The sequence below is a fragment of the Gnatocerus cornutus genome, chromosome 3 (genome assembly GCF_029298725.1).
Source record: "Gnatocerus cornutus isolate USDA-ARS CGAHR chromosome 3, icGnaCorn1.1, whole genome shotgun sequence".
NCBI classification, from domain to species: Eukaryota; Metazoa; Arthropoda; class Insecta; order Coleoptera; family Tenebrionidae; genus Gnatocerus; species Gnatocerus cornutus.
This window is the reverse complement of record NC_142235.1, coordinates 13,156,295-13,181,704: the sequence shown is the minus strand read 5'-3', so window position 1 is coordinate 13,181,704 and position 25,410 is coordinate 13,156,295. Positions and strand designations below refer to the sequence as shown.

Sequence of the window (25,410 nt, the reverse complement as noted above, 5' to 3'; positions counted from 1 at the left end):
CCACTATAATGTCTCTCGTGTATCATAAAATGATCATTATACACGGATCCGAACATAAACTTACAATGTATTTGTATAGAGAATTAAGTTTTATTGCATATTTATTTATATTTATTTAGTGGTGCTTTGAATCGTAAATTACAATTACCAACAACTCGATGTGATGGTCCATTTACGGCCGATATCGTTTTATACACTAGCGGTGACGGTTTAATGGTGACGCGACACCCTGCAATGAGGGCCAAATCGGGTGATCCAGCTGGTTCGACCACTTAACGAACGATTTCTTCAATTCAATCACTAACAAATAATTATATAATTGTCATATTAAGAATTCCGATTCTCGACCGGTTTTATAGGAAAAGAACGCGGCGAAAAAACCTATAATTTCTTTTTGATACATATTTAATAATTGCGCACTTTTAAGAGAAAGGTAATTATAGACTACGTTCCAAATATTAATGGAACTTGATGAATTTACAAATCTTCCGCGTTTCTTAGATAATTAAAAATGATCTCTTCTAAGTTTATTCGAGAGCACCTGTGGCTGGGATTTTCATAAAATCACTAAATTGTATAGAATTACAGGCTTCACATTCCTCTTATGTAATCCGGTCGCTGAACTACCTAAAACATAGCGAGTTGGGGTTTTTTCATTTTTTATGTTGGTTGTAAAACTGTGGAATCTACTGGGGTTTTATTGAGATTTCGATTCGGGGCGTATGACATTGTCATCGATGACATTCCTCTCCTTTGTAATTTTCTACAGCTAAGGAAATAATCTTATGATTGCATATTTCATAAATCAAATAATTTGAATATTATCTAATTTTTTTACAATTTTTTTTTACAAAAATCGCTTCCAATGAAAAATTTAAAATTAACCTAAAACCAATCTTCCTATTTTTATCTAAGAGTTGAAATTTCAGGCTGTTCATGTTGTTTTATAACTAAGTAAGACACAACTAAGAATACCTTGAATAACTGACGGAATATTATCTAAAAATCACACGAATATTCACAAAAATTTGTGTTGTGAATCTTTTTCTAAATTTGATTAGGAATATTTTCTAAATCTCTCAAACAACCAAAAACTATCCGAGTTGGCAAAACTGAAAATATTATGGAATATTTTCTAGTTATCACTTCAAATATGCTTTAACTTTTGGAATATTTTTTAAATTCATGGCACACTACAAACACAGCTCTGGAATATTTTCTAAAAATGAGAGTATAATGAGAGAACACATTTAAATTTTCATAAGACCTTGAAATATTAATGGTATATTATCTAATTTACAAAGAAAATTATTATTATCACAAGAAATATGCCAGAAATTGTGTACTTCATCACAAATCAACGAATATTTTTTAAATAGATGAAACAAAACTAACGACTATTTTAAAGGATTATTGAATTTTGGTAATGTTCGAGGAATATTTTCAAGATTGACAGAAATCCTGAATAATTTGCCGAATATTTTCTAATATGAAAGAAATATTTTATAAATAAACCTTTCAACTAAAAACTACTGGAACTGGAAAAATTGACGGAATATTATCTTACTATAGCACAAGAAATATGCTAGAAATTGTGTTCTTCATCAAAAATCAACGAATATTATCTAAATTGATAACACAACTAAAATTTTTTTTAAATAATTCATGAATTTGTTTTTTAATTTTGATAATAATTGAGGAATATTTTCTAAATTAAGTGTACTACACCGGAATATTTTTCAGGTTGATCGAAATCCTGAATAATCTGCGGAATATTATCTAATATGTTATAAATAGACCGTTCGACTAAAAACTACTGGAACTAAAAGAATTGGCGGTATATTATCTTATTATAGCACAAAAGAAATATGCTAAAAATTGTGTACTCAATCACAAATTAACGAACATTTTCTAAATGGATAACATAACTAAACAGAATTTTAAATAAATAATGAATTTGTTTTTGAATTTTGGTAATATTCGGAGAATATTTTTTAAATTGTGTTCTCCACCTGAATATTTTCTAGATTGATAAAAGTCCTGCATAATTCGTGGAATATTTTTTTAATATGCACGAAGTATTTTATAAATAGGCCACTTGACTAAAACCTACTTGAATTAGAAGACTTGGACGGAATATTATCTATTTACTAGCACAAAATATACACTAAAAATTGTGTTCTTCATAATAAATCAACGAATACTTTCTAAGTTAACGACACAACTAAAGAGAATTCTTAATAATTCGTGAATTTGTTTTTAAATGTTGGTAATATTTGAGAAATACTTTCTAAATTTAATATTCTACTTCTGAATATTTTCAGTATTAATCGAAGTCTTGAATAATTTGTGGAATTTACTCTAATATGCACGAAATATTTTATTCGTTCGTCTAAAAACTAGAAAAATTGACGGAATATTATCTTACTATAGCACAAGAAAAATGCTAAAAATTGTGTACTCCATCACAAATCAACGAATTTTCTAAATTGACGACAACTAAAGACAATTTTAAATAATTAATGAATTTTGAATTTTGGTAATCTTCGAGGAATATTTCCTAAATCGGGAGTTCTACACTTGAATATTTTTAAGATTGACCGAAATCCTGAATAATTTTGTAGAATATTCTCCAGTGTCATGAGAGTGCCAGAAGAACGTTATTTTATTATTATCACACCAAATTTGCCGGAAAATTTTTACTGTATGACACATCGATGAATATTTTCTAAATTAATCACGAATTTGCTTTCTAATTTTGATAATATTCGATGAGTACTTTCCAAACTGTGTTGTACTCCGGAATATTTTCAAGATTGACCAAAATACTGAATAATTTATGGAATATTTTCAAATATGCAATTATCCTATGAAACAAGAGAATTTTACGTAAATGATGAACTCGTATTCGAAGAATATTTTCTGAACAAACTAAAGAATATTATCACGTCTAGACAAAATTCTAAATAACTCAGTTGTAATAATCGCAAATTCGATGGAATATTAAAGGAATATTTTCTAAATTTTGCACAAAAAACGGAATTATCGTTTTTAACGCATAGAAGCGAAGACTGTACGGTTTGGCAACTTTCCCGGACGCAAAAATGGCGACTCTTTTCCAAAATGGCGCTCGTGTGAATTTTCCCAACCGCCTCGATAATGCATTTTCCTCGAATCCGATTTTTTCTCCATCTTCTAGAGCACATCTGCCGTCCAAGGTGTCAGATCCGAGTCCGCTTGTATGTCATTTATCCAATTACATCCGTAACAATGACGTCCGAAGAACAAACAAACTCCATTACAAACGAGCCTAGTTGGTTTATGAAATTTTATGAATAATAAAAAGCTTTAAATTGGTTAAATTGGCGTTCAATTGTCGTGAGACAGGCTGTGGAGATTTTCATTGACTCAATTGTAGTGATTATGCTTTATTTACAAATAGAATGGGACAGAAATAACATACTGCACTTCTCCTGATTTAGTATTTCCTTTTTCGGGTGATAGTAGCGGGGAGTCCCCGCATCACCCCATCGGATTTCACCACTCCCCGAAATTTTAATTCTAATCCTGACCTGATTTCAACGCGGCGCTGCTGTTTGAAGGAGCGGATTTCGAAGGGACGAGACGAAATGTGCCGCTTTGTTCGCTCCGCGTCGTGACTATAAAAAATGTGAAATCATATTTCATATAATTTTTTTATTTATTCCTTATTGAATTTTAAGACGGAGCCTTTAAAGGAGCTCGAGCGATTTCCGACCGTATCAGCAACGGGCCATGGACCGGTTTCGCCCGCGGTCCTACAACGTATTTATTTTTATAGCTCTTTATTGAAGTTATATTGTGAATGTATATTAAAAATTGGTATTTGTATCTTCACTTTTACCGTTCTTCACGTCGTCGCTTTTAGGACAGGAGCGAACTCAGGGGGGCGGCCTTCACGTCACTCATTTTTTGACCTTCATGAATTTCTTTGATTGGACTCTTTTTTCACGGAAATTCATTAATAATCGTCAGAGGTAATGAAGAGCGTAGCGAGGGGGAAATTACTTCATCGTTCTATAATTATAGGAGGAAATACCGAAAATTAAAAACTCTGTGTGATCGCTGGAAAAAAACGTGGGCAAACAGATGCCCGAGAATAATTACTGAAAATGAGTGTTATCGAAAGAAACTGCTGGCCGACGAAAAAACTTAATTTATGGATGCGTGGATTAATTGAGGTTATATAATACATGGTGGTTTGGCGCCAGGACCGGAACGAGTGCATTCCTACCCTTATCGGGGCTCTTCATCGCATTCTCGGGGTGATTGATGAAGACGAAGTGGGGCGAGAAACTTTCAATAAACACGGAAAGATTTCATTTTAGATATTTCGGGGAAACAGGCGGCTGGGAAACATAAATTTTGTTCATGATTGTTAATGAAGAATATTTTCATTTTGGCACGGAATATTCAACAATTTCTGCAACGAAATGAAAAGATGAGTTCACATTTTCGTTACGATTAATCACTTTGATGGCATATTATCTGAGTCGCCAAAGAATATTTTCTTAATGGACTGAAGAATTTTAAAACTGAAAATCTAAGTGTTGAAATATTATCTATTAGGTAATGTATCCTGAAAATCACAGTTGAATATTGATATTTCACGACCAAACATGTTAAAGAATATTTTCTAAACTAACTACACTATGGAATATTATCTAACAATCGCAACAATTTATGCTTGAAATTCAAATTTGATAATATCTAAGGAATATTTTCTTGATCTATCGCAAAATATCAAATAGGTATGCAGAATATTTTCAAAAATGCCAACACCACTAAAGGAAATTTTTTTTTTCTCATTTTGATAATATCCAAAGAATATTTTTCGTGGTGGAGGTGGAATATTTTGCATAAGTATCAATGAATATTTTCTAAAATGGCTGTACAATGTCAATTATCATTATTATCACACGAAAAACCTCAGAAATGTTATTTTCTTATTCATCAAACAATTTTTTAATTTGAGTTTGTAACAAAAGACAATTCTGATAACATTCATGAAATATTTTGTAGATCTCCGGAAAATATCAAGTAAATATAAAGAATATTTTCTATCTGAACACAACTAAAAAAAGGTTCAAGAATTCTTTTTTTCTTCTTTTCAAAACATCGAGAGAATATTTTCCGTACAGTTAGAATATTTTTTATGATTTGCCCAAGTACCAAAGAATATTTTCTACAATAACTGTACAATGGCCAATTATCGCACGCAAAAAGGCAGAAAACTTAATTTTTTTAATGACCAAAGATCATTTTCAAACTGGGGCTTAAAACAAAAGAGAATTTTTGATAATATTCAAGGAATATTTTGTAGGAAAAAAATCAAGTGGGTATGAAAAATATTTGTAATGACAACAAAACTAAAGGAAATGTTTCATAAAATCTTTTTTTTTAATTTTCAAAATAGTCCGAGAATATTCCATAATGCAGATGAAATATTTTCAAAAGTATCAATGAATAGTTTATAAAATAACTATACAATGCCTAATTATCACACGAAAAATGCCAGAAATTTTAAATTTCGCAATAATTAAAGAATATTTTTAACCTGAAGAGAATTTTAATAGTATTCAAGTAATATTTTTTAGATCCACGGAAAAATATTAAGTATCTAGGTATCAAGAATATTTTCAATAACAAAAATTTTTTTTTCTAATTTTCTAGATGTCAAGAGAATATTTTCCGTGCAGATGGTATATTTTGCATAAGTATTATCAATGAATATTTTCAAGAAGAACTGTAAAATTCATAATCATAAAAAAAAATGCCAGAAATTTTATTTTTCCTAATAATTCCTAATAATCAAAGAATATTTTTAAACTAAGCTTATAACCAAAGAGAATATTGATAATATTTATGGAATATTTTCCAGATCTGTAAGAGAATATTAAATATCTATATTTTCATGAGAACCCAACTAAAGAAATTTTTTATGAAATATTTTTTTCTAATTTTCAAGATATCCAGAGAATATTTTCCGTGCAGATGAAATATGTATTTAAGTATCGATGAATATTTTCAAGAATAACTTAACACAAAATATTCCAAAAAAAAATTGAAAAAAATTCAATAATTTTCAAAGAATGGAAAATTGTCTAAAAATTGACATGAAAAAGCTATAAATTGCCCGAAATTAGCAGTCAATTTGACAACACGGAGGGGCAAATTGCCTCTGTTTGTAATAAAATTGACAAATGTAAATTCAATGCGTGTCCATTGACTGCTGTCAAACCCGCGGTTTCCCCTTCGCCGGCGCGTTTTTACGACACCGCTAGCATCCCCTCCCGATTTCATCCAATAAAATTGATAGCTGATTAATGTCAGTAATTTATTACCTGGATTCCTCGCCTATCAAAAGACATCCGAGCCGTACCAGAAAACTCCAAATTCGTTCCTCATTATCGCTATAAAAATAGAAACCAGATATGTTGCGCTTTTAATATTTTACGATCATTCCTGATGTTTCTGTTAATACTCAAAACACATTCGAAATAAAAAAAGATAAATTCAATAGCAGACATCCGTCGTATGGTTTTTACGGACGACGTTAATTACAGCGTCGCATTTCGGTTGAAAACTAACAAAAAAAGAATTAGTTTTAAGCCTAAATCAGTAGTGCACTCACCCTTTATTCTTACCCCTTTTTTCCGAATTATAAGGGTGCCCCCATGCACCCGATATTTAAAATAGTCCTCATGTCTAAATATAAAATCTAGTTTTTTAAAGCGCAGCCGCCCAGACCCAACACTCGACGAGATTTAATCGCGGCAGTCCCATCCATGGGTCGGTCGGGTGTATAATTCCCAGTCGCCCAAACCGAGGAGTGTTGATAGTCCCATTCATCCCACCGCGACGAATCCTCAGAGCGACTTTCGAAATCTCCACATATTCCGACTCTTTTTATTCCCTCGGATAAAAGGGTTGAAGATAAATACTCTGTTTTTTCATTGTGAGACTACCCCGTTTTTCGAAATTCTATACCTCTTTATTTTGGGTCGTTTTTTTATTGTATTTAAATTAAACACGTGTGCAAACCCGATCCGGATCTCCAACGGTAAAAAAAATCCGAGACGTTTCCCAGCGCGAACCTTGTTTTTATCGCAATCATCGAAATTTTGACAATTAATTAGTTCTTTCGCAACGATTTCAGTTTTTTTGCGCATTGTTCGACACACGCCCATGGCAATCCGACTTTCACCCAATTAATTGTCAAATACGTCAATCATTAATTTGTTAGATTGAAGCAAACGATAAATCGCGTCTAATTAAATCAGCGACGAGATACGAGGTTGCGACACAATGGCAGAATTCCGCGTTCGATCCAACCACGTGACATCCACCGGCGAATCGGCGCCGCATGACGCGATTACTGGCCAATCGCACGAGTCCACGTGCAGCGTCGCGGTACTTGCGAATTCCGGATCAGCGTACCTTCCCAGACGCCATAAACCGCAAACAAAAGCGTTCCACGTTTTCAATATGTCCGCTTTCTCGGTACAAACAATCGTGAAGTGCTCATTGAAATGCGACATGCTTTCGAATGTAATATCTGGATTTGAAATAATAACGTGGTAAAAAAAAGCAAAGAGACTTCAAAACACTTGTCCAAACAAAACGTTGAACTCTCCACACGATTCCGTTCCTTAAACGCGACCGTCAATAAACACGAAATTCGTCGAGCATGATTTTTTTGACCCTTCAGAAAAACATCTGGACTTTTCAAATAATATATGGTTGCGTCATCACTTAATCATCATCATTGCAGCTATGATGGCGCAGTCCTTGCAACCGACGCCACGTGACAGCGTCACGACGCCCAATCTCATGCTCAACAAACCGACGACACAGTTGGACTACTCCAAGTACGTCAAAAAGTTCGCGTCGTCGCTGGAGTGCGGTAGTTCCTACTGCAAAGATTTGAACTACAGGTCGGTACAGCGGCCACAAACAGAACCATTTGATTCCAAGATTCTTTTCCAGGGAACACTTTCATTGTCTCGACTGCAACTCCAGAGTTTTCATCAAGAAGGAAGAGATGATTCGTCATTTCAAGTGGCACAAGAAAAGGGATGAGTCATTACAGCACGGGTTCATGAGGTACAGTCCTTTGGACGACTGCAGCGACCGCTTCGGGAACTGCACTCATAACAAGAAACAAACACACTATCATTGCATCAAGGAAGGCTGTGATAAAGTATACATTTCGACGTCGGATGTACAGATGCACGCCAACTACCATCGGAAAGACTCCGCGATTATCCAAGAGGGCTTCCAGAGGTACCGCGCCACGGAGGAGTGCGGAGCTTCGTACTGCGCCTTCTTCGGGCAGAGGACCACGCACTTCCACTGTCGGAGGACCGGCTGTCGCTTCACGTTCAAGAACAAATCCGACATGGGTAAGACAATCGTACCGTAATATACAGTTTGGTACTCATTCCGTCCCTCCAGAGAAGCACAAGTCGTACCACATCAAAGACGAGCAGCTCTCCCGCGACGGCTTCAAGAAGTTTATGAAGAACGAGGTCTGTCCCTTCGAGAAGTGTCGCTTCTCCAAAGTCTGCAACCACATCCACTGCATCCGCCCCCAGTGCAGTTACGTCCTCCACAGTTCCGGCCAGCTCTTCTCCCACAAGCGAAAACACGAACGCAAGGACTCTGAATTGGCGTACCGAAAGTACAAATTAGCGCAAAGTATGATGAAGAGTCTTCAAGATGGTACTATCAATCCCGCGTTCGCTCGCGAGTACGAACAACAATTGGAAGCGTTGAACTTGTCGATGTTGAGTCAGAACAGTAGTACTTCCAACGTGTCAGTCACTGAGAGTTTGAGTGAAAGGAACTCTCCGATTAGCTACGAAGATGGCGACGCTGCTATGGATTTGGCGGCGAGCGACTCGAATATGCCAGAGGAAATGAATTGGAACAGTGAAGACTTCTGGAAGAAGTACTGCCAGTTTGTTAGTCAGCAAGACAGTTGTAGTGAGAAATGCGAGTATAACTACTCTGATCATTACCACTGTGTGGTTGAGAATTGCGAGATGGTCTTCAACGCGAAGGATGGAGTGAGGGAGCATGCGAGGAACCACGAACAGCAAGAGATTGTAACGGATAATTACTTCAGTACCGTGGCCAGTGGGGGGTGCGATGAAACCTGCATATATCAAGACAAAGAGAAGCATTACCATTGTAATTGGGAGAACTGCAGGGAGGTGATTCTACCAACGGATAAACCCTTCCGGCGCCTAGAGCACTACAAGATGCACGAGTACTCGAGGAAGTTAAGCCTGACGAAAGACCCATTGACCATGACGCACTTGGCCACTTCCATCGATGGGATGTTCTGCAGGAAAAGGGGACGCCCTCCCAAGAACCGCGTCATCGAGGTCTGGAACGACTACGTAAGTACTCTTCCCGTAGGTCTTCCAGCATCGCTGATCCCTTCTTTCCAATAGTCCCCCATGGGCAGCCAATCTCTCCTGGACTCCCCCCAGGCGATCTTCACCAGCTTCAAACTTCCGAAGCCTTCCGCGACACCTTCAAGCAGCAAAGAAGCCGAGCAGCAGGACTCGAGTGATGACCGCTCCAGCACCCACAGCCCTAATGTAAGTCGTTTCTTTTTTTTTTGGAGTTGTTTTCACCACGCGCCTTTTAGTTACAGGACTACAGCCTCCAAGGCTTCGACGTCTTCAAAGAGAACTCCAAGTGCACCGATAGCCTTTGTCCGTATTTGGGCTCCACTCACTTCCACTGCAACCAAAACCGCTGTCTCTACGTGACGGACAAGGAGGACGTCCTCATCATGCACAGCAAGGACTTCCACGACAATATTGAGATCCTCGACGGTTTTGAGTTCTACGACCGAAACGTGGATTGTCGTCTCGATGGGTGTCCCAGCAATAAGATCAACCGTCATTTCCATTGCACACGTCCCAACTGCAATTACTCCTTTGTGCAATATTCAACCATGTCCCAACACAACCAGAAGCATCTCCAAGAAGACCAACTGGTCGAAGTGAAGAGCGAACCAAGCGAAGATAAGATTGACACAAACAAAGCGATGAATCTCAGTCAGAGCGTCGAGAAAGTGTCTGGTGAGTTCGGGTTGCGATTTGTGATAGTTAGCTGAAGATGTGGTGGTGATCACTACTTTTTCAGATCTTAGTTGGTGTGTATATAGCGTTTACTATCTTTATTTCTAGTGGTGAAGGCTTCAGGAACTTTCTTTCCTCTTTCTACATTGCCGACTGAACGAAAGTCACCAGAAATTAGTAAAAATTTACCAACAGGTACGGACGCACGTACTAACCCTACAGTTATGTGGTCGTTACTAATCTTTGGTTTTACTCTTGGTCTTTCTGTTCTGTTTCTAGCGCCGCCATTTTGTCGCTTGTTTTGCTTAATCGCCATTTTATCGACCGAATCTAACAAATTTCTGTTTTCAGATCCCACAACTTCGCAGGATTCCGGCAGCGGTAGCAGTACTCTGTATGGACCTGAGCTCAGCTGCTCTCGCCCCTTCTGCAAGTTAAAACGGAAGTACCACTACCACTGCAACGCTTGCAACCAGGTAAAGTACCACCCATGTTTAGTACCACGAGATGTTAACTCCTTTCTTAGGCTTTCTCCGAGATGGACCGCCTGGTGGTTCACGTCGCCAAGCACAGCACCGGCGTCCTCAACAGCCAACTCCACGAAGACAACAACAATCAAACTCCCACCACATCCACTCCTGTTAAAACCGAGCCGAAGATCAACGTGGCGCCCCTTCAGAGTCTCCAGAACCCAGTTTTGGTGAAGGCGGAGCACGAGACACCGTATTTGACTCCGACTTTCGACGCGTACAACCATTTTACGAACTTCCCCGCTAATTTGGCCACACAATTCGCGCTGATGTCGCAGCAGCAAAGCATGCAGAACGCGTTTATGCCCCAGGCGCTCTACCAGAACGCTGGGATTCCCACTCAACTCATGTTCCAACACTCGCAGTTGATGCAGAGTCCGTTGTTGGCGCCACAACATGGCTACCAGGCGGATAACATGACGAGTCCGTTGGCAGCAATGGCGGCGAATTTGAACAAACGCTCGCTGAGCCCGCACCACGAGATCACCACCGAGCAGAAGAAAGCGAGGATTCAGAACTCGATGAGGATCTTGAAGGACGAGCCCGTGCCCGAGGGATATTTGAGATTCAGGTAATGTGGTTGACAGACAGAACTACCAATCGGAAAGTGTGTACTAATGTTAGGTTGACCCTCAGGTTCAACGAGGATTGTCAGTACCAACATTGCGGCTACAGAGAACACCAGACACATTTCCACTGTCAGAGACAGGACTGTGGCTACAGTTTCTGCGACAAAACGAGATTTGTTCAACACACTGCGAGGCACGAGCGTCTGGACACTTTAATGGGAGGAGATTTCCAGCAGTACCGAGCCAACGTTGCCTGCGGACGCATGGATTGCGCGTACACCACTAATTTAGGTTGGTACTACTGTATTGTATATTCATGGAGGCGGGTCAGTCAATTCTGCGTCCACATCTATTGGATGTTTTGACGCGTCTCGATGAATAGTCTGTAGGAATTGAGCGTTGGGTTTCTAATGGGTGGTTTGCAGGTTCGACTCAGAACAAGGCGTCGCACTTCCATTGCCTCAAATGCGACTTCGTCTGCACCGACACTAACAAAGTGGTGGCTCATAGACGGCAGCACCAGAAGCTGGACTCGATCCAAGCCGCCGGTTTCGAGAAGTTTACTCCAAGTCAGCACTGCCGCGTGTTGAACTGTCAGCATAGTGGCAAACAAACGCATTACCACTGTCTGTCTTGTCAGTATGCCGTTTTAGGGTTGGCCCAGATGTCCGCGCACAAGTACCGCCACATGGAAGGTTGATTTTGCTCAAATTTTGTAAATATTTGTACATTTAGCTCGCTGTAGAGTATGTAAATAAGTGAAACAAAAGGAACTAACCTCGACTATGTAATACCGGGGCGAGTCCGGGGAATCCGGACTTTATTTATTTGATGTTGACTGAGATTATTCGAGCCTGACTGAAAGTCAATCCGGAGATGACCTCGTCAAGCGAGGAAAAATTCTATACTATCGATGTAGTTTTTCTAAGTATTATCGTAGGGAACAATTGTAAATTGGAAAAGACATAGTATTTTTAGGTGTAGTTTAGAGGCCTTTTCTCCACGAAAAAACAAAAAACACTAGATTAGTGCCTTAGAAAAGACATATAATTTCGGTGCCTTCTCGGGTACTTTGGGTAGAGACGAACAAAATTCAGGTGTACCGAACAATAAACAGTTGAAAAATGTAATTCATTCCATAAGTGCCATATTGTAACAAAATATACATTATTTAAACGTTAAAAGTAGATTTTTTCAAATTAACTGTAGGATAGGTTTTAACGAGGTGTCATATCTTATCATTTTGCATGCTCAAACCTTATTTATTTCACATTTTATTATATAATTTTGTGATTTTTGTTTCAAGTGAATTTTTTTGCCATATGTTTTGTTTCTGCCGACCAACGGCCCTTATTATATTCTCCCTCTTCTGTTTTTCGTTCATAGCTAGTCTGTTTCTTGCTTTATCTGTTTTCGTTTATTCTCAAATAATAGGTATACGTATAATCAATCATAAAAATGATTTTAAAAGTCGACCATAGCCGACCTGTATTTTAATTAAGAAGTTAAAATTTTGTATGTATGATTTGTATGCGTGTAATTATGTTATTTTCTGTGATTGTATGTGTTGTTTTTTTTTTTAAAAAAGATCAGTATTTATATCAAACCCTCGTTTTATTCTGACCTTGGACCCCAGGAAATAAAAGGAAAAAAAAAATCCAGTTAAATCACATAAATGTATTGATTTTCCTAAATTCAGTAAATAGTGATTTCCATTAATTTAACGACTAATAATAATAGTAACACAAACATGGAATGACATAATCTCAGTTTCTGAGATTACGTTTTAAGCATTCTTGATTATTCCATCGTACGCTTGGAAAACGAAAGGCGCTACTTCGACTGAGCGCGACTTAAGACTAAGCGTGGCGTGATTGACTCCCGGCTGTAATTTCAATTCTAAGAGTACCCAAATGTTGTTTGTCAATTTCAACGACTGATACAACATGTCTTGTCCTTCAACGTTTCGTTTCGCTATCGTGAAGATGTTACTATGTGTCATCTTCCCGGAAACCGCATCCGCGCCCCCTTTAAGATCCGTCACAGTATATTGAACCTCATTAGCCGACGGGATGTCCCTCCAAGTCGTCAAAAACACGCGTTTATCCAACGTCCCGTCCTCGACAAACAACACCTGGATAGGAATCTGACAAGCGTAATAAAACACGTCGACGTTGTTCTTGATGGCGACCTGCAATGTCGTCAACGGATCCATTCGTTGTACTGGACCAGTGGTGTTCAATGGGAGGTTGTACTCCAACGTTTGCCCCGGCTGGAGAGGGCCTAAATTCAACGGGGCACCTGGGGCGATCCCGAAACTGTTTTTGTTGAACTGGATGGCGAAGCCGCTCATTGCTTGCATGGCTTTGTTCGTGAAGCTCAGATCCATGGTGATTTGGCCGTTGCGCCGGGAGAAAGTACCCATGATTTCCATGCCTTTGCCTTTTTCGGCCGGCAACCAACAGGTTTTCGGGGGGGTGTACATCGTGGGGGCGGACGAGAGACCGAAGATGTCGCCCAAGAGGCCGGTGGTGGACGGCGCCACGCCCGTCGAGGCCAACTCGGAGGTGCCGCCCAGCTGAAAATTCGCACAGGGTCATATCCCGGAAAAGGGACTTGCTCGCTTCGCTCGCTTTTTAATAAAAGGAACAAGGAAACGGGAAAAGCACTAAAATTAACTCACTTCTTTGCTCACGGAGCAAACAGTAACACTCGCTTGTACGTAAAAGGAACGGGCAAACGCAAGTACAAAATACACGGGAGGAGTAGTACAACTAGCTCGCTTCGCTCGGTCTCCACACCACAATCTAATGCTTCAACAGTTTAATTCACTCATCTAAAGAGATTAACACAAATGGATGGATCTGGGTCGCGCTATTCAATGGTTAACGGATCAGGACTAACATTAACGGAATTGGACATAGCTCGCTTCGCTCGCTCTTAACAAAACAACGTGAAACCAAATGTAAACTCACCAGGACGTCCAGCCCGCCGCCCAGCAGGTCCACGTTGCTCGCCGGTGCCGCTGCCGCCGCCGGTTGCGCCGCCGTGCTCCCGATGTCCATCGACAACAAATCCCCGATCAGCGACTCCTGGTTGGGAATCACCGTCGCTTCTTGTGCTGCGGCATCATCGACCGATCCTTGCCTCGCAGGAAGTGTCTTCCTAATTCCAGCACTTCTTCCTTCAACGAACGCCGTCGGAGGTTTGTGGTAAACGCTCGCTAATGAAGAAATATGACAGATCAACTCGTCTAACAGAGTCGGCTCCAAAAGATCCGTCTCTTCGGAAATGAGCGGTTTGTCGGCGAGCACGACTTCTTTAGCGGCTGCCGGATCGGTACTTAACAGTCTCCAGTAGATGAATCCGCGATCTCGAAGATCGGGATTGTCGGAATCTTGAGTGGCTAAGCTAAGGACGTGTTGAACGAGAGCTTGAGTGTGAGCGGGGCGTTTGAGGAAGAGTTTGACGACTGCGGTGAGGAGTTGGAGTTGAACTTGGGCGTTTTCATCGGCGAAGCCTTCGAGGAAGCTATCCAAGAGCTCGTCGGCGTTGTCGATACGTTCGGCGTATTCGCCGATGATCCAAACCATGCTAGCGCGGGCTTCGGGTTCGTCTAGAGTGTCGAGATTCTCGCACAAAGTGCTGATGATGCTCTCGTACTTATTGGGGTACTTCCTGAAGATGTCTTTGATGACGACAATGGCTTCCTGGACCACGTAGTTTACTTTGGTCTGGATCAAATCCAATAAAGTCGAAACACACCTCTCTGCTGATGGCTCGACTTTGATAGCGCATCTTCCGATGGCTCTCACCGCCTTCCTGACGAAATCCACGTCGACCTCCGTCGCGTATTCCTTCAATTCGCTCAAGACTTGTGCGATATTCGCTTGCGACGCTAATCTTATCATGATATCGAGCTTTTCGAGCTTCACGTAGATCGGGTCGTTGTACTTGACGAAGAAGACTTTCATCTCGTGCTTGAGGATGTCCGGTTTCTTCTGGACAATGAGGTTGATGTTGCGGAGGGCCACATACTGAACTTCCGGTTCTGAGGATAACAACGTAACCAAAGGAGGCGCGAGTTTCTTGCTTAGCGTTCCGCAGAACTCGGTGTCTCCAGCGAGGATCTCCATCATCTTCATCAAGACTTTAACTGCGGAGAGCACCACAGCGGCGTTCGCATGAGCGAGCCGTGGGGTGATCCTCTCGCAGATGCTCTGAGCTTCGCGTTCGTCTTTGGGGTTGTAATTTGAGAGAGAATCGAGTATGAAGACTTGTCCCCATTCCGTGCATTCGTTGAGAGCAGTAAGCAGCTTGTTGATGGTGGACTGGTTGAGTTCTGTGAAATGAGGGTTAGGAGGAGTGTTGAGAGGACGTGGGGATACCCACCAACGAGAGGCTGTCCTGTGGGGCTACTTTCGTTGATTTCAGACAGGGCAGCGACGGCGTTGGCCACCACCATCGGATTCGAGTCGCTGAGGAGCTCTTTGAGCTGCTCCAAGAAGCCCTGGTCCTCGACCAAACCCGAGGAGATGTCGTACAACTTTGCGACGCACACCGCCGCGGTTTTTCTCACGTAGGGATCTTCGTCTTTGAGACACTTCCTCAACGGCTCGCAGAGGTACTCGGTGATTTTGTCGACGCGGATGCAGCCCATGGTCCTCACCGCCAACGCCCTGATCAGCGGATTGGGGTCCTCGCAGTCCTTGACAAGGAACAACAATACACTTTCCATCACACGTATTTTTTTTATTAGTGATACTACGAGAATTAGAACTGAATTTACCTTGACTAGCTGAGATGCAGGCAAATCCTTGCAGTGAAAATACAATTGAGAGAGTGTTGCGATATAAGCAAACTCTTAGGAAAAGAGGGGGTTTGCTTACCTTAACGAAGGTGTTGACTGCCATGATGGCCATGTCCGGCTGCGACTTGGCGTAGTTCATCAGGTATAAATACACGAGTTTCTTCAGCTCGAGGTTGTCGGTTTGCATGCAGTTCACCACGTCGGGGAACAACGCCGAGACGTCCTTCCCCACGGTCATGGAGGCTATCACCTGAAGAAACCCCATGAGAATACGTCCCCCAGGTCCGATTTCTTACCTTCTTCACGGCTTCCTTCTTCTTCTCTTTCTTGTCATTGTTGAGTTCGGATTTCAGTTCGAAGATTTCACCTTTTTTGGTGGTGGTGAAGTATTTGGAGTCCGTCATTTCGTCAGCTCCTGAAATCAATCAATAATTAAATGTCAATCGGATCCTCAAAGTTGTATGGTAAAAAAGAGGCCGAAAAACGTGGAAATGAAGGAAATAAGACACTTACTGGTAATACGCCCTTTGTTTTGATACAAACACAAAAAAAGGGGCCGAGCGAACGCCTACTTCGCCGACTACTGACAGATGACAGATGCTACGTGCACGACTCGTAGGGAATTTCGCAATACCAACCTCAAGTTTTTGACGGATGACATCTATTTTTGTTTTTGTCAGCATTTCGTAACGAAAAGTGCATATCATTTGTAATTCTCTCTCAATTTTAACGCTTTTGTGACACGTAAGTTGTTAAGAAAGAAGTGAATTTGTGAGAAATCCCCAAAAACCAAAGAAAAACATCAACCCAAGGTCATAGTTGTTTATGGACAAGGCAAGACGGAGGACTATTTCTGCGATAAAGGTAAGTTGCCACGGTTTTTATCAACTCTCGAATTAGATAAAGCACAAAAAGGTTTGAAGAAGATTTTCTAACCCAAAACAAATCGTATGACCCAAAAATTTCCATAATAAGACGTACGTCGTAGTTTGGACATTGATTACAGAAAACTGTAAAAATTTGATATTCCCAAATAAATTTCTCAAAAATCAACATAAAACAACAACTAAAAATTAAAATGTTTTTTAAGTTGGCAAGACCCCAATTCAATTTTCAAACTCAAAAACTCCATGAGGCTTAAATTTAAAAGCGTGTTGGCAGCAGTGTCAAAGTCACTAGATTCGATCTGCTCACACTTTTGAATGGAAAGAAGGCTAAATAATTTTGACATCCGTTTTTGAAAGTGAATCGTGATTTGTGAAGTGAGCAAACACAATAAGGTAAGAAGTTGTGATACAATATATCACAAAATTCGTACGATAATCCGATCACTCCACCAAAATCAAATCCTCCGTTCTTCACTTGTATTGATCGACTGGTTTTTCAGCAATGGAAGAGTTGGAGGAGACATTACAACAACTACAAGAAGAGAAACGAGAAGTGGAGGGGAAATATAAAAAACTTCAACAAAAACACAAGAAAATACTTCTCAGTTCCAGAGATCCTACAACACACGTGGGGACATCGGAGTTTAAGGGTATTCAAAGTCTCGAAGATTATATATTAATCTTAAAACGACTCGTTTTTAGCCATGAAGGATCTCAGGAAAAGATTACAAGAGCTGCTGATCCAGAACCAACAACTAAAGGATGAGAATGAAAAACTTAAAGAACTTCCAAAGGAAACGCACGCCCCCACAGGCGAGACAACGGAAATAACAGACATGGATAACACATTAGAAGAGCCCCCTTCTAATAAAAAAATGAAATTGGACCCAATTGTTGAAGGAGATGTAAGTCGAATCGCTTTCGATTGCATTTGGGTTGATACCACGTCATTTTTTTATAGCTTCATAGGTTCAGAAAACGACCAGGTACTGTGGACGCGGGGAGAGATTTTGAGGAACTTACAATTTGTTTATATGGGTTGAAACTAATCAACAATGACGACGTAGAGGACTTTGAAATTACCTCAAACGATGAAAATTGCGGTTTATTTGACGACATTGTCATCAAAGTCACGTTTAAAAACCGACAACAGCATAAATACTTGTTTCAATTGAAATATCGAGAACGAGATGTGGTTATTAAAAAGGAAGATTTAGGAGGCTCGAAGTTTGGGAAGAAAACTCCATTTAGTCTCGCCAAGTACTTCAGTTCTTTAGAAGACGCTTCAAACAGTGATTGTACTTACATTATATACACAAACAATTCAGCTAAACTTGAAGGATCGCTTCCATTTGATGAGATACAAGTTGAAAACTGTGGAAATTTCCCCCGTGGAGAAGGTTTTTTATTGAATACTGACATGGAAAATACGACTTTTCGGTGTCGATCACCAACAGGAAAAGAAATTTGTTTATTTACGCAACAGTACAATTTGAGGCAGATGGAGTCGGTGGTGAAAAAACTTTTATGCAAACTCTTGGACTGTGAGATATATGGAGCTGTATTTCAATACATACACCACGTACGATCAACGAACTACGTTTTAACTAAACACCATTTCATTAGCAAGTTGGCGGAATTGGCGCTTTCTCCTTTCGTAAAAGAACTCTCAAGCGAAAAATCCAACTTCAAAGCAGAAGAACTGGCGAAAGTTATTAAGAAATTTGAAGTTACAGTAGTTACCAATGATAATAATATTGTTCAAAAAATTTGGCCTATGGAAATGTACAAAGACGAAGACCGTGCCTCCAAAGTGTGTGCTCTGGTTCCTTCTGATCATCTTTACAAGACGAAAATGTTGTGGCATTTAAACGAAGTACCACTTGTGGTACAAGTCGACAGTAACAATAATAAACTTGTTCGATTAGTTCTGAAACTACTAAGAAAAGAAGGCCGAAAGAAAATCGTCTTAGTTGGACAAAACTCGAATTTCGAACCATGGAACATTTTGAAAGATGAACGCGAAAATTTCGGCGGATTTAGCCGTTGGGCTTACAAACGATGGTCCATTTTCAGAACCTTGAAAGATTTGATCGAAACAGTGGAGCCCCCAAACATCTTGGAACATTTTAAAGTGAGTTTACAGGGAAGATCTTCAATTTCTTTGAAGGAATTGTGTGCCATTGACAAGGAGATCAGTCAGTGCTTCAAGGTCTCAGACCTACTGGAAATGTCACAATCGAAGATTTACGTCATCGGAGACCAAATAACACTTCCGAAGTTCTACGAGCCACGAACTGTCTTATACGATGGGAAAGAAGTCCAAGACAAACATATTTTAGCAGCGTGCAAAAAAACCGTAAATATTTTCTACGCACCAATGGGAATGGGGAAGAGTACTCTTCTCCAAGCTCTTAGGTACTATACACCTCGGGAATCCTGGGCCTTCTATATCAATCTTGGAACGTACCATTGGATGCCCGAAAGGACTGAAATTAGTTATAGCAAGCTTTTAGGGTTTGAAGAAAAATCCGAAGACCTTGCCAAAGGGGTACAGAAGATACTAAATAAAAACAAGAAGGTCGAAGTTTTCCTCGATGGTTTAGACGAAGTGCAAGCTCAATTCTTGGAAGCCGTCTTAAGATGTGTACAGGAGATGGCTCAACAAGGTTTAAGAGTCTGGTTGACTTCCCGGAAGCGCCTTCCTGTACAAACAGTACCTATAGAAACCATCGAAATTCAAAAATTTGGCTTCAACGAACAACAAACTTACATCCTGAAAAAACTTCAAGAGAAGTACCCAGTGGAAAGAGCAGTTAACATCACTAGTGCACTGTTCAAGAACCTCAATGATAGTCAGGAAGTTCTCGGAGTTCCTCTTCATCTATACCTCATCACCGAAGTGATTCTTTCCAATCTTGAAACTGAAAACTTCTTCGTGTTGTCACGTCTGTACGATTTATTCTTCAAGAAGAAAGTTTGTTTTGTTTTTGAGAAACTTGATGCGCACAAAAAAGACTATTTATTGAGGAGGGAATTGGAATTGTACGAAATTCCTGCACTGAAGACGTGTCTGAGGAGTACCGACTTTGAAAAACTCTCTGTGCGCGAAGAACTGAGTGATAATTTCGTTGGATATTTGGCTCAACACGGTGATCATAACGGTTTGGTTCGGTCAGTTGGAGATAATCAAGTCGTGTTCAATCATTTGAGCTTCGCCGAGTACTTTGCGAGTGTCTGGCTGAGCAATCACTTGGAAAAAGTTGCGTTGTTAAAAGACATTTTCTTTTCTCCGGGGTACAAGAGACTCCGGTTCATTTTCGATAATCTGGTAGCGGAAAACTGTCCTTTACACTTGGCTGTTATTTACGATGATCTTGACTCAGTGGAGAGACATATAAACAGATGCGAAGAGACGGATAAAGGTGGTCGTACCGCTCTACACCTCGCATGTTCAAGACAGACAAACGAAAGAGTCTTAGATACACTCTTGGAGAAGTGTACAGACGTCCATAAACGGGACGCGTTATTCAATTTTGATTATCTTCAGTACTCTTTATACAGCGGTACTTTATACCCAGTTGAGGAGATGTTGAAACGGAACCACTTGGACACAATCAACATAGATATGTGTAATAAGAAACAATTGGCTTTGAAGGCTGCGGAGTTCGGGTACCCCAAACTCCTAGCCGCCGTTGTCAACCAACTTGAAGATAAAAGTACCAATTTGGGGGCACAACTGTTGTTTAAAGGCATTGAAAGTTCCGTTGGAGTTGTCGAAACTTTGTTAGAATTTGGCGTGGATCTCAATATGAAGTACGACGATCGTACCGCACTCGACCACGCTTGCTTGAAAGGTGGACACGACGTCGTTCAAGTACTACTGCAAAAGGGGGCGCAATGCAGCAACGGAAACACAGTTCTCCATAGAGTTTTGGAACGACAAACAATCGAGAATGTGGAGGAGTACTTTAAAACGGTACTAGACGTTGAAATTGATAAGATCAATGATAAAGGCCAGACGGCGTTGCACATCGCGTGTGAAAAATCGCACCTCGAAGGCTTCAAAGCGCTGTTGGAACGGTCCGTCAACGTGAACGCTGTTGATAACGAAGGTAATAACATCCTTCACTATGCGGCGCGTGGTAACAATCAAAAGTGGGACGTTCTTCTACAATTGGCGCAAATCTGGAAAGACAAAGTCAATCATAAGAACCACCGAGGGCAAACAGCTCTTCACTTAGCCTGCGAACTGTCCAACTATGAAACTGTTGAAATGTTGCTCTTTTCCTTTGAGGCCGACATTGGCGTGACCGACAATGATGGCAACAACGTCCTGCACTACGCAGTGCGTGGTGACGAAGACGTGCGGCTCCTAGACTTGCTACTATGTAAACAAATGAAGGCGAGTGATAGAAATAGGAAAGGACAAACTCCTCTTCATTTGGCCTGTGAAAATTCACACAGAGATTCAGTCGAGTTCCTTATCAAACAGAGTGATGATCTCGTGGACGCCATCGACATTGACGGTAACACGCCTCTTCACTACGCTTCACGCTCTCTGGTGAATAACGAAGAAGTCATAGACAAGTTGGTACAGAATTGGGCGGATGTCAACGCGCGGAATAACAGTGGAACAACACCATTGCACCTTGCGTGCGAGAAGGGTAACTTAAAAAATGTCCAAGCGCTTCTTAAGAAAGGTGCTGATGTTAATATCGTCGACAACAGCGGGAGGAATGCGTTCAATTACGCGGAGAATTCGGCGATTGAGATAAAGGCACGGCTTTTGAACAGAGGGGTGAAGCAGCTTAGCGTGGACGATGATGTTATGGATATTGATTGAACTACTGGGAAATGGTAAAAAGAAGTTTCGTGTTTCCATACTGATGGCAACACTGATCTAGATAAAGTGAACAGCAAAGTTTGTTTCCATTAAGATGGAGACAGCTTGAAGTTCGCAATTCTATCAGTGAATGGACGTGTACTGAACTGTGCATGTGCTGCCATATCATTGTTCTTATCCCGAAGAGTACAAAGAATTTGTAAAAATGTAAATAAACCCATGAGTTTTCTTAACAGTTGTTTTTTTACCAACAATCGAAATTTCCCACCCAACAAGGCACCACCTTTACCATAACCATCTTCTAATAAAACTTTTCCAGCACTGCGATGGTCCCAGCCTCTAGAAAAAGAAGTCCAGGGGAAACTTTCGAAGGCCCACAGGTCGGTATCTCATCATGAAAAAACAACATAACTACTTTTTTCCCCCAGAAATCCAAACCGAAAATGTCGTTGGAAACGTACGAGAAGAAGCAAGGCCTGGGGCAGCACTTGGGCGGGGAGTACCAGTACTTAATGTGCGCTTTCTACGCCTTGAAGTGTGCTTCCAATCACGAGGTGGAGGATTTCAAGTTGGCGACAACCAACAACAAGTACCAAGTTTTCGACGACGTAACGTTCGAAGTAACTTGGAGGAATGGTGACCATAAGATCTTCGTGTTCCAATTGAAGCATGGGGAACCGCAAAGAAATCTTACCACTGCTGATTTCCAAAGGGAACATCTCAAGAACAAGAAGTACCTGAAAAACCCGTTTTGTTTACAAAAACACGCGGAAGCTATTGAAAGTACCAGTGAAGATAACATCGTCTTTGTGCTCTTTACCAACAACACTACAAGTTTAGATCCGTCCTCAAAAGTCAACGATAAAGTCGCAGTGTCAGTCGCTGGGTATTCGCAAGATCTCGAGTTGCTGGTGAATACAGAAAGAATAAACAGAAGCGACATTTTCGAATTGACCATCCGGGAATCTTCGAAGACGTTCTACTTCATCACTAATCAAAGAAATGTGTTTTCTGTAAAACACTGCATTGAGAGGAAAATCAGAGACCTTTTCGGGCGTCACGTACATGGTTTTTTCGACTTCATGAAAGACTGGTGGGCGGGGAACTTCATTCTCACTAAAACTGACGTAATGGCGAAACTGACGGAACTTGCACTATCTCCCTTCACCAGAGAGTTATCAAATGAGAAAAGCAACGAAAAATCCGAAGTACTAGCACGAAAAATCAAAGAATTTGACGTCACAATAGTGGAGAAGTCCCGAGATGATATTGTTACGAAAATTTGGAACATCTCAGGAGACCCCGACTTGGGTTTAGCCCTGAAATTCGGATTAACCACCGGAAAAGACGCACCTTTGAGTGAACTCCACAGACAGTTGGTTCAATGGTACTCGGACGAAGTACCAATGGTTGTCGCAGTTGACGATGGGAACCAAAACACCGTTGCAAGAGTGGTGAAGTTTTGGTCGAACCACAAGCATAGGAAGAAACTAGTTCTGTTGGTTACTTCCGAATTTCCGGAGTTGAAGATGAACAGTTTGACCAAACTCTCGGACCTCCACAGTACCAAAGAGTTGAAAAATTTCCAAGTCAGTTACCAAGGAAAAGACGTGACCACCATCGGCTCGCTTCTTCAACAGGATGAGGATCTTGGGGACGTTATCAAAGTGCGAGAGTTGCTAGAGATGACCCAAGGGCCCTTCAACATCGGTACTCTTCAAGACAACGCTCTTATAGAATCAGCCTATGCGTACAAAATCGTAAATGAAAATCTTATTCTTATCCCCGAAAAGAACCCTCCGAAGACCACAGATATCCTGAGACACTTCAACGAACGTGTCAACATAATCAGTGGTCCTGTTGGTATTGGAAAAACGTACCTTTTGAAGCAGTTGAACCAGTCATGCCTCCACTCTTGGTCTCTTTATATCAACCTGCACCAGTACTCCCTGGCAGGAAAAGACAACGAGACTATCCTCTGCGAGTTTTTGAGTAATACCAAAGATTTCGAGCACCACTTCCTAAAAACAAACAAAGTGTACTTATTTCTGGACGAATTAGACCTAGTGGAGGATGTAGATCGTGTCCTCAAGTTTGTGTGTGAAGTAGACGCGCGGGTGTGGATCGCAGCGCGAGATCAGCTTAAAAACAAACTCGCGGGTGTGCTCGGTGTGGTCCCGATCCAACTCCAACTCTGTTCCGACCATCAACTCCTGCGCACTCCTTTGAGTCTGGCTATAGCAGCTCGAAATCCAAACGAACTCTTCTTGGAAAAGACGATATTTGAAGGTGTTTCGGCGTTTTGTTTGCAAAAACAGTACCCAGGGCTGCACCAAGACCATCTAAACTGTCTCCAAAAACAGTGCCTGGAAGACCACCAAGTACTCGCTTTGAAGTGTTGCTTGCAAAAGACGTTTGACAAGTTACAGTTGGATTTGGAGCGAGCCTCTCGAGTGACAACACGTGTTAACAACCTTGGAATTGTTACTAAAAGAGAGAAGAAGTTGGTGTTTGACCAAGCATTCCTCCACTATTTCGCTGCGTTGTGGTTGAGCGAGCATCTTGAGTTCTTACCGGCGGTACAAGAAGACTATTTTGCGGAAGAGTCCGCGAGTTTAAGGCGGTTCTTTGATTCGATACTAGTCAAAGATAATCCAATCCTCCTTTCTATTGTCAGGGGTGAAGATTGGAAAGCCTCCAAAGAGTGTGTAGACAAAGGGGGGCGAAACGCGCTCCATCTCCTGTGCTCGTCCGGAAGCGTCTATCCAAAGAACTCCACTTACCAGCGCATGAAGCGAGAAAGTCCATCGTACGTTGCGCAATTAGAGGAGGTTTTACGAGATTTTGGTCTTACCGCTCACGACAGGCTGTTCAACTTCGATTATTTTTCCTACGCTCTTCATTCGAGGAGTTTGTACCCAGTAGAGCGCCTTCTGGGCGAGTCCAGACAGCCTCAAGACCTGAAGCCTTTGCTTGACTACTACCACCCCAAAAGTTTACTCTTCTACTCCTGCCAAATGGGGTACCACAGAATTCTCGACGTAATTTTGGCCAAGACACCTGAAACCCTCCGAGATGATTTCGGTGGCTTCTCCTTACCCCAAGTTACAATTTTGGGAGCTCTAAATGAAGACTACAAGACGCCACGATTCGGAAACATCGCAGTTTTACGAACTTTACATACAAACATGAGGATCCAACGCCACGAAATGTCAAATTTATTGGAATTCGCGTGTCAAAACACATGTTATGATATGATAGAGCCTTTGAGGAGTCTTTGTGATCGAATTACCAACAACAACACAGTTCTGCATCTCGCAGCGAAGCACGATACGCTAGACGAAGAAATTTTTACGATTTCCCTACGACTCGGAGTTGGGATTGGGGACAAGAACATGGACGGTCAAGAAGCTATCCATATAGCTTGCGAAGAGAACCATCTGAAGAGCTTACGATTTCTTATTGCGAAAGGCGCAGATGTTAATGCTCGCTGCAACGAGGGTAAAACTCCACTGCATTATGCTGTCAGGTCAGCGGAACTTGTACGCCTGTTGCTTCGAGAAGGCGCTGATCCGAATCTTCGAGATGTGGAAGACATGACTCCTTTGGATGCAGCGCGAAGATTCGCT

The 25,410-nt window shown here is 41.0% G+C and overlaps 3 protein-coding genes across 5 annotated transcripts in view; 2 read left to right on the top strand and 1 right to left on the bottom strand.

Annotated features, from left to right (window-relative positions):
- LOC148177148 (zinc finger protein castor homolog 1-like) overlaps nt 1-12,422 on the top strand; it is a 53,743-nt gene extending 41,321 nt beyond the window's left edge. Inside the window, exons 6-15 of one of the 2 annotated variants that reach the window (XM_088031750.1) lie at nt 7,814-7,976; nt 8,029-8,444; nt 8,497-9,446; nt 9,501-9,650; nt 9,701-10,139; nt 10,248-10,334; nt 10,491-10,615; nt 10,666-11,240; nt 11,306-11,529; nt 11,664-12,422. In XM_088031750.1, coding sequence (XP_087887876.1) covers nt 7,814-7,976; nt 8,029-8,444; nt 8,497-9,446; nt 9,501-9,650; nt 9,701-10,139; nt 10,248-10,334; nt 10,491-10,615; nt 10,666-11,240; nt 11,306-11,529; nt 11,664-11,938 — 3,404 coding nt within the window. In that variant the 3' untranslated portion in view covers nt 11,939-12,422. The remainder of the gene's footprint in view (nt 1-7,813; nt 7,977-8,028; nt 8,445-8,496; nt 9,447-9,500; nt 9,651-9,700; nt 10,140-10,247; nt 10,335-10,490; nt 10,616-10,665; nt 11,241-11,305; nt 11,530-11,663) is intronic. The other variant, XM_088031751.1, reaches the window with a different exon arrangement.
- Nucleotides 12,423-12,900: 478 nt separating this feature from the next.
- AP-1-2beta (adaptor protein complex 1/2, beta subunit) lies at nt 12,901-16,665 on the bottom strand. Of its 2 annotated transcripts, XM_088031763.1 has the most exons (7): nt 16,562-16,665; nt 16,345-16,463; nt 16,128-16,298; nt 16,028-16,054; nt 15,631-15,946; nt 14,214-15,580; nt 12,901-13,816 (listed from the first exon to the last, which is right to left on the bottom strand). In XM_088031763.1, the coding sequence occupies exons 2-7, from the start codon at nt 16,450-16,452 to the stop codon at nt 13,025-13,027; spliced, it is 2,781 nt and encodes a 926-aa protein (XP_087887889.1). In that variant the 5' UTR covers nt 16,453-16,463; nt 16,562-16,665; the 3' UTR covers nt 12,901-13,024. The 2 variants fall into 2 exon arrangements, with proteins under 2 accessions (XP_087887889.1, XP_087887890.1); XM_088031764.1 differs by lacking the exon at nt 16,028-16,054 and having other exon boundaries at nt 16,562-16,664.
- Nucleotides 16,665-22,087, top strand: LOC148177146 (uncharacterized). The gene is made up of 4 exons (XM_088031752.1): nt 16,665-16,912; nt 17,436-17,585; nt 17,638-17,840; nt 17,897-22,087. The coding sequence occupies exons 2-4, from the start codon at nt 17,438-17,440 to the stop codon at nt 21,779-21,781; spliced, it is 4,236 nt and encodes a 1,411-aa protein (XP_087887878.1). The 5' UTR covers nt 16,665-16,912; nt 17,436-17,437; the 3' UTR covers nt 21,782-22,087.
- Nucleotides 22,088-25,410: the final 3,323 nt, after the last annotated feature.

What these genes read in the sequence shown, in the direction of transcription:
- AP-1-2beta (XM_088031763.1), bottom strand. Translation starts at nt 16,452, where the DNA reads ATGACGGACTCCAAATACTTCACCACCACCAAAAAAGGTGAAATCTTC. An exon ending in CAGTCAACACCTTCGTTAAG is followed by an intron (nt 16,055 to 16,127) that starts GTAAGCAAACCC and finishes TTTCACTGCAAG; the next exon opens with GATTTGCCTGCATCTCAGCT. An exon ending in CACAGGACAGCCTCTCGTTG is followed by an intron (nt 15,581 to 15,630) that starts GTGGGTATCCCC and finishes CTCATTTCACAG; the next exon opens with AACTCAACCAGTCCACCATC.
- LOC148177146 (XM_088031752.1), top strand. Translation starts at nt 17,438, where the DNA reads ATGGAAGAGTTGGAGGAGACATTACAACAACTACAAGAAGAGAAACGA. An exon ending in GGGGACATCGGAGTTTAAGG is followed by an intron (nt 17,586 to 17,637) that starts GTATTCAAAGTC and finishes ACTCGTTTTTAG; the next exon opens with CCATGAAGGATCTCAGGAAA. An exon ending in ACCCAATTGTTGAAGGAGAT is followed by an intron (nt 17,841 to 17,896) that starts GTAAGTCGAATC and finishes ATTTTTTTATAG; the next exon opens with CTTCATAGGTTCAGAAAACG.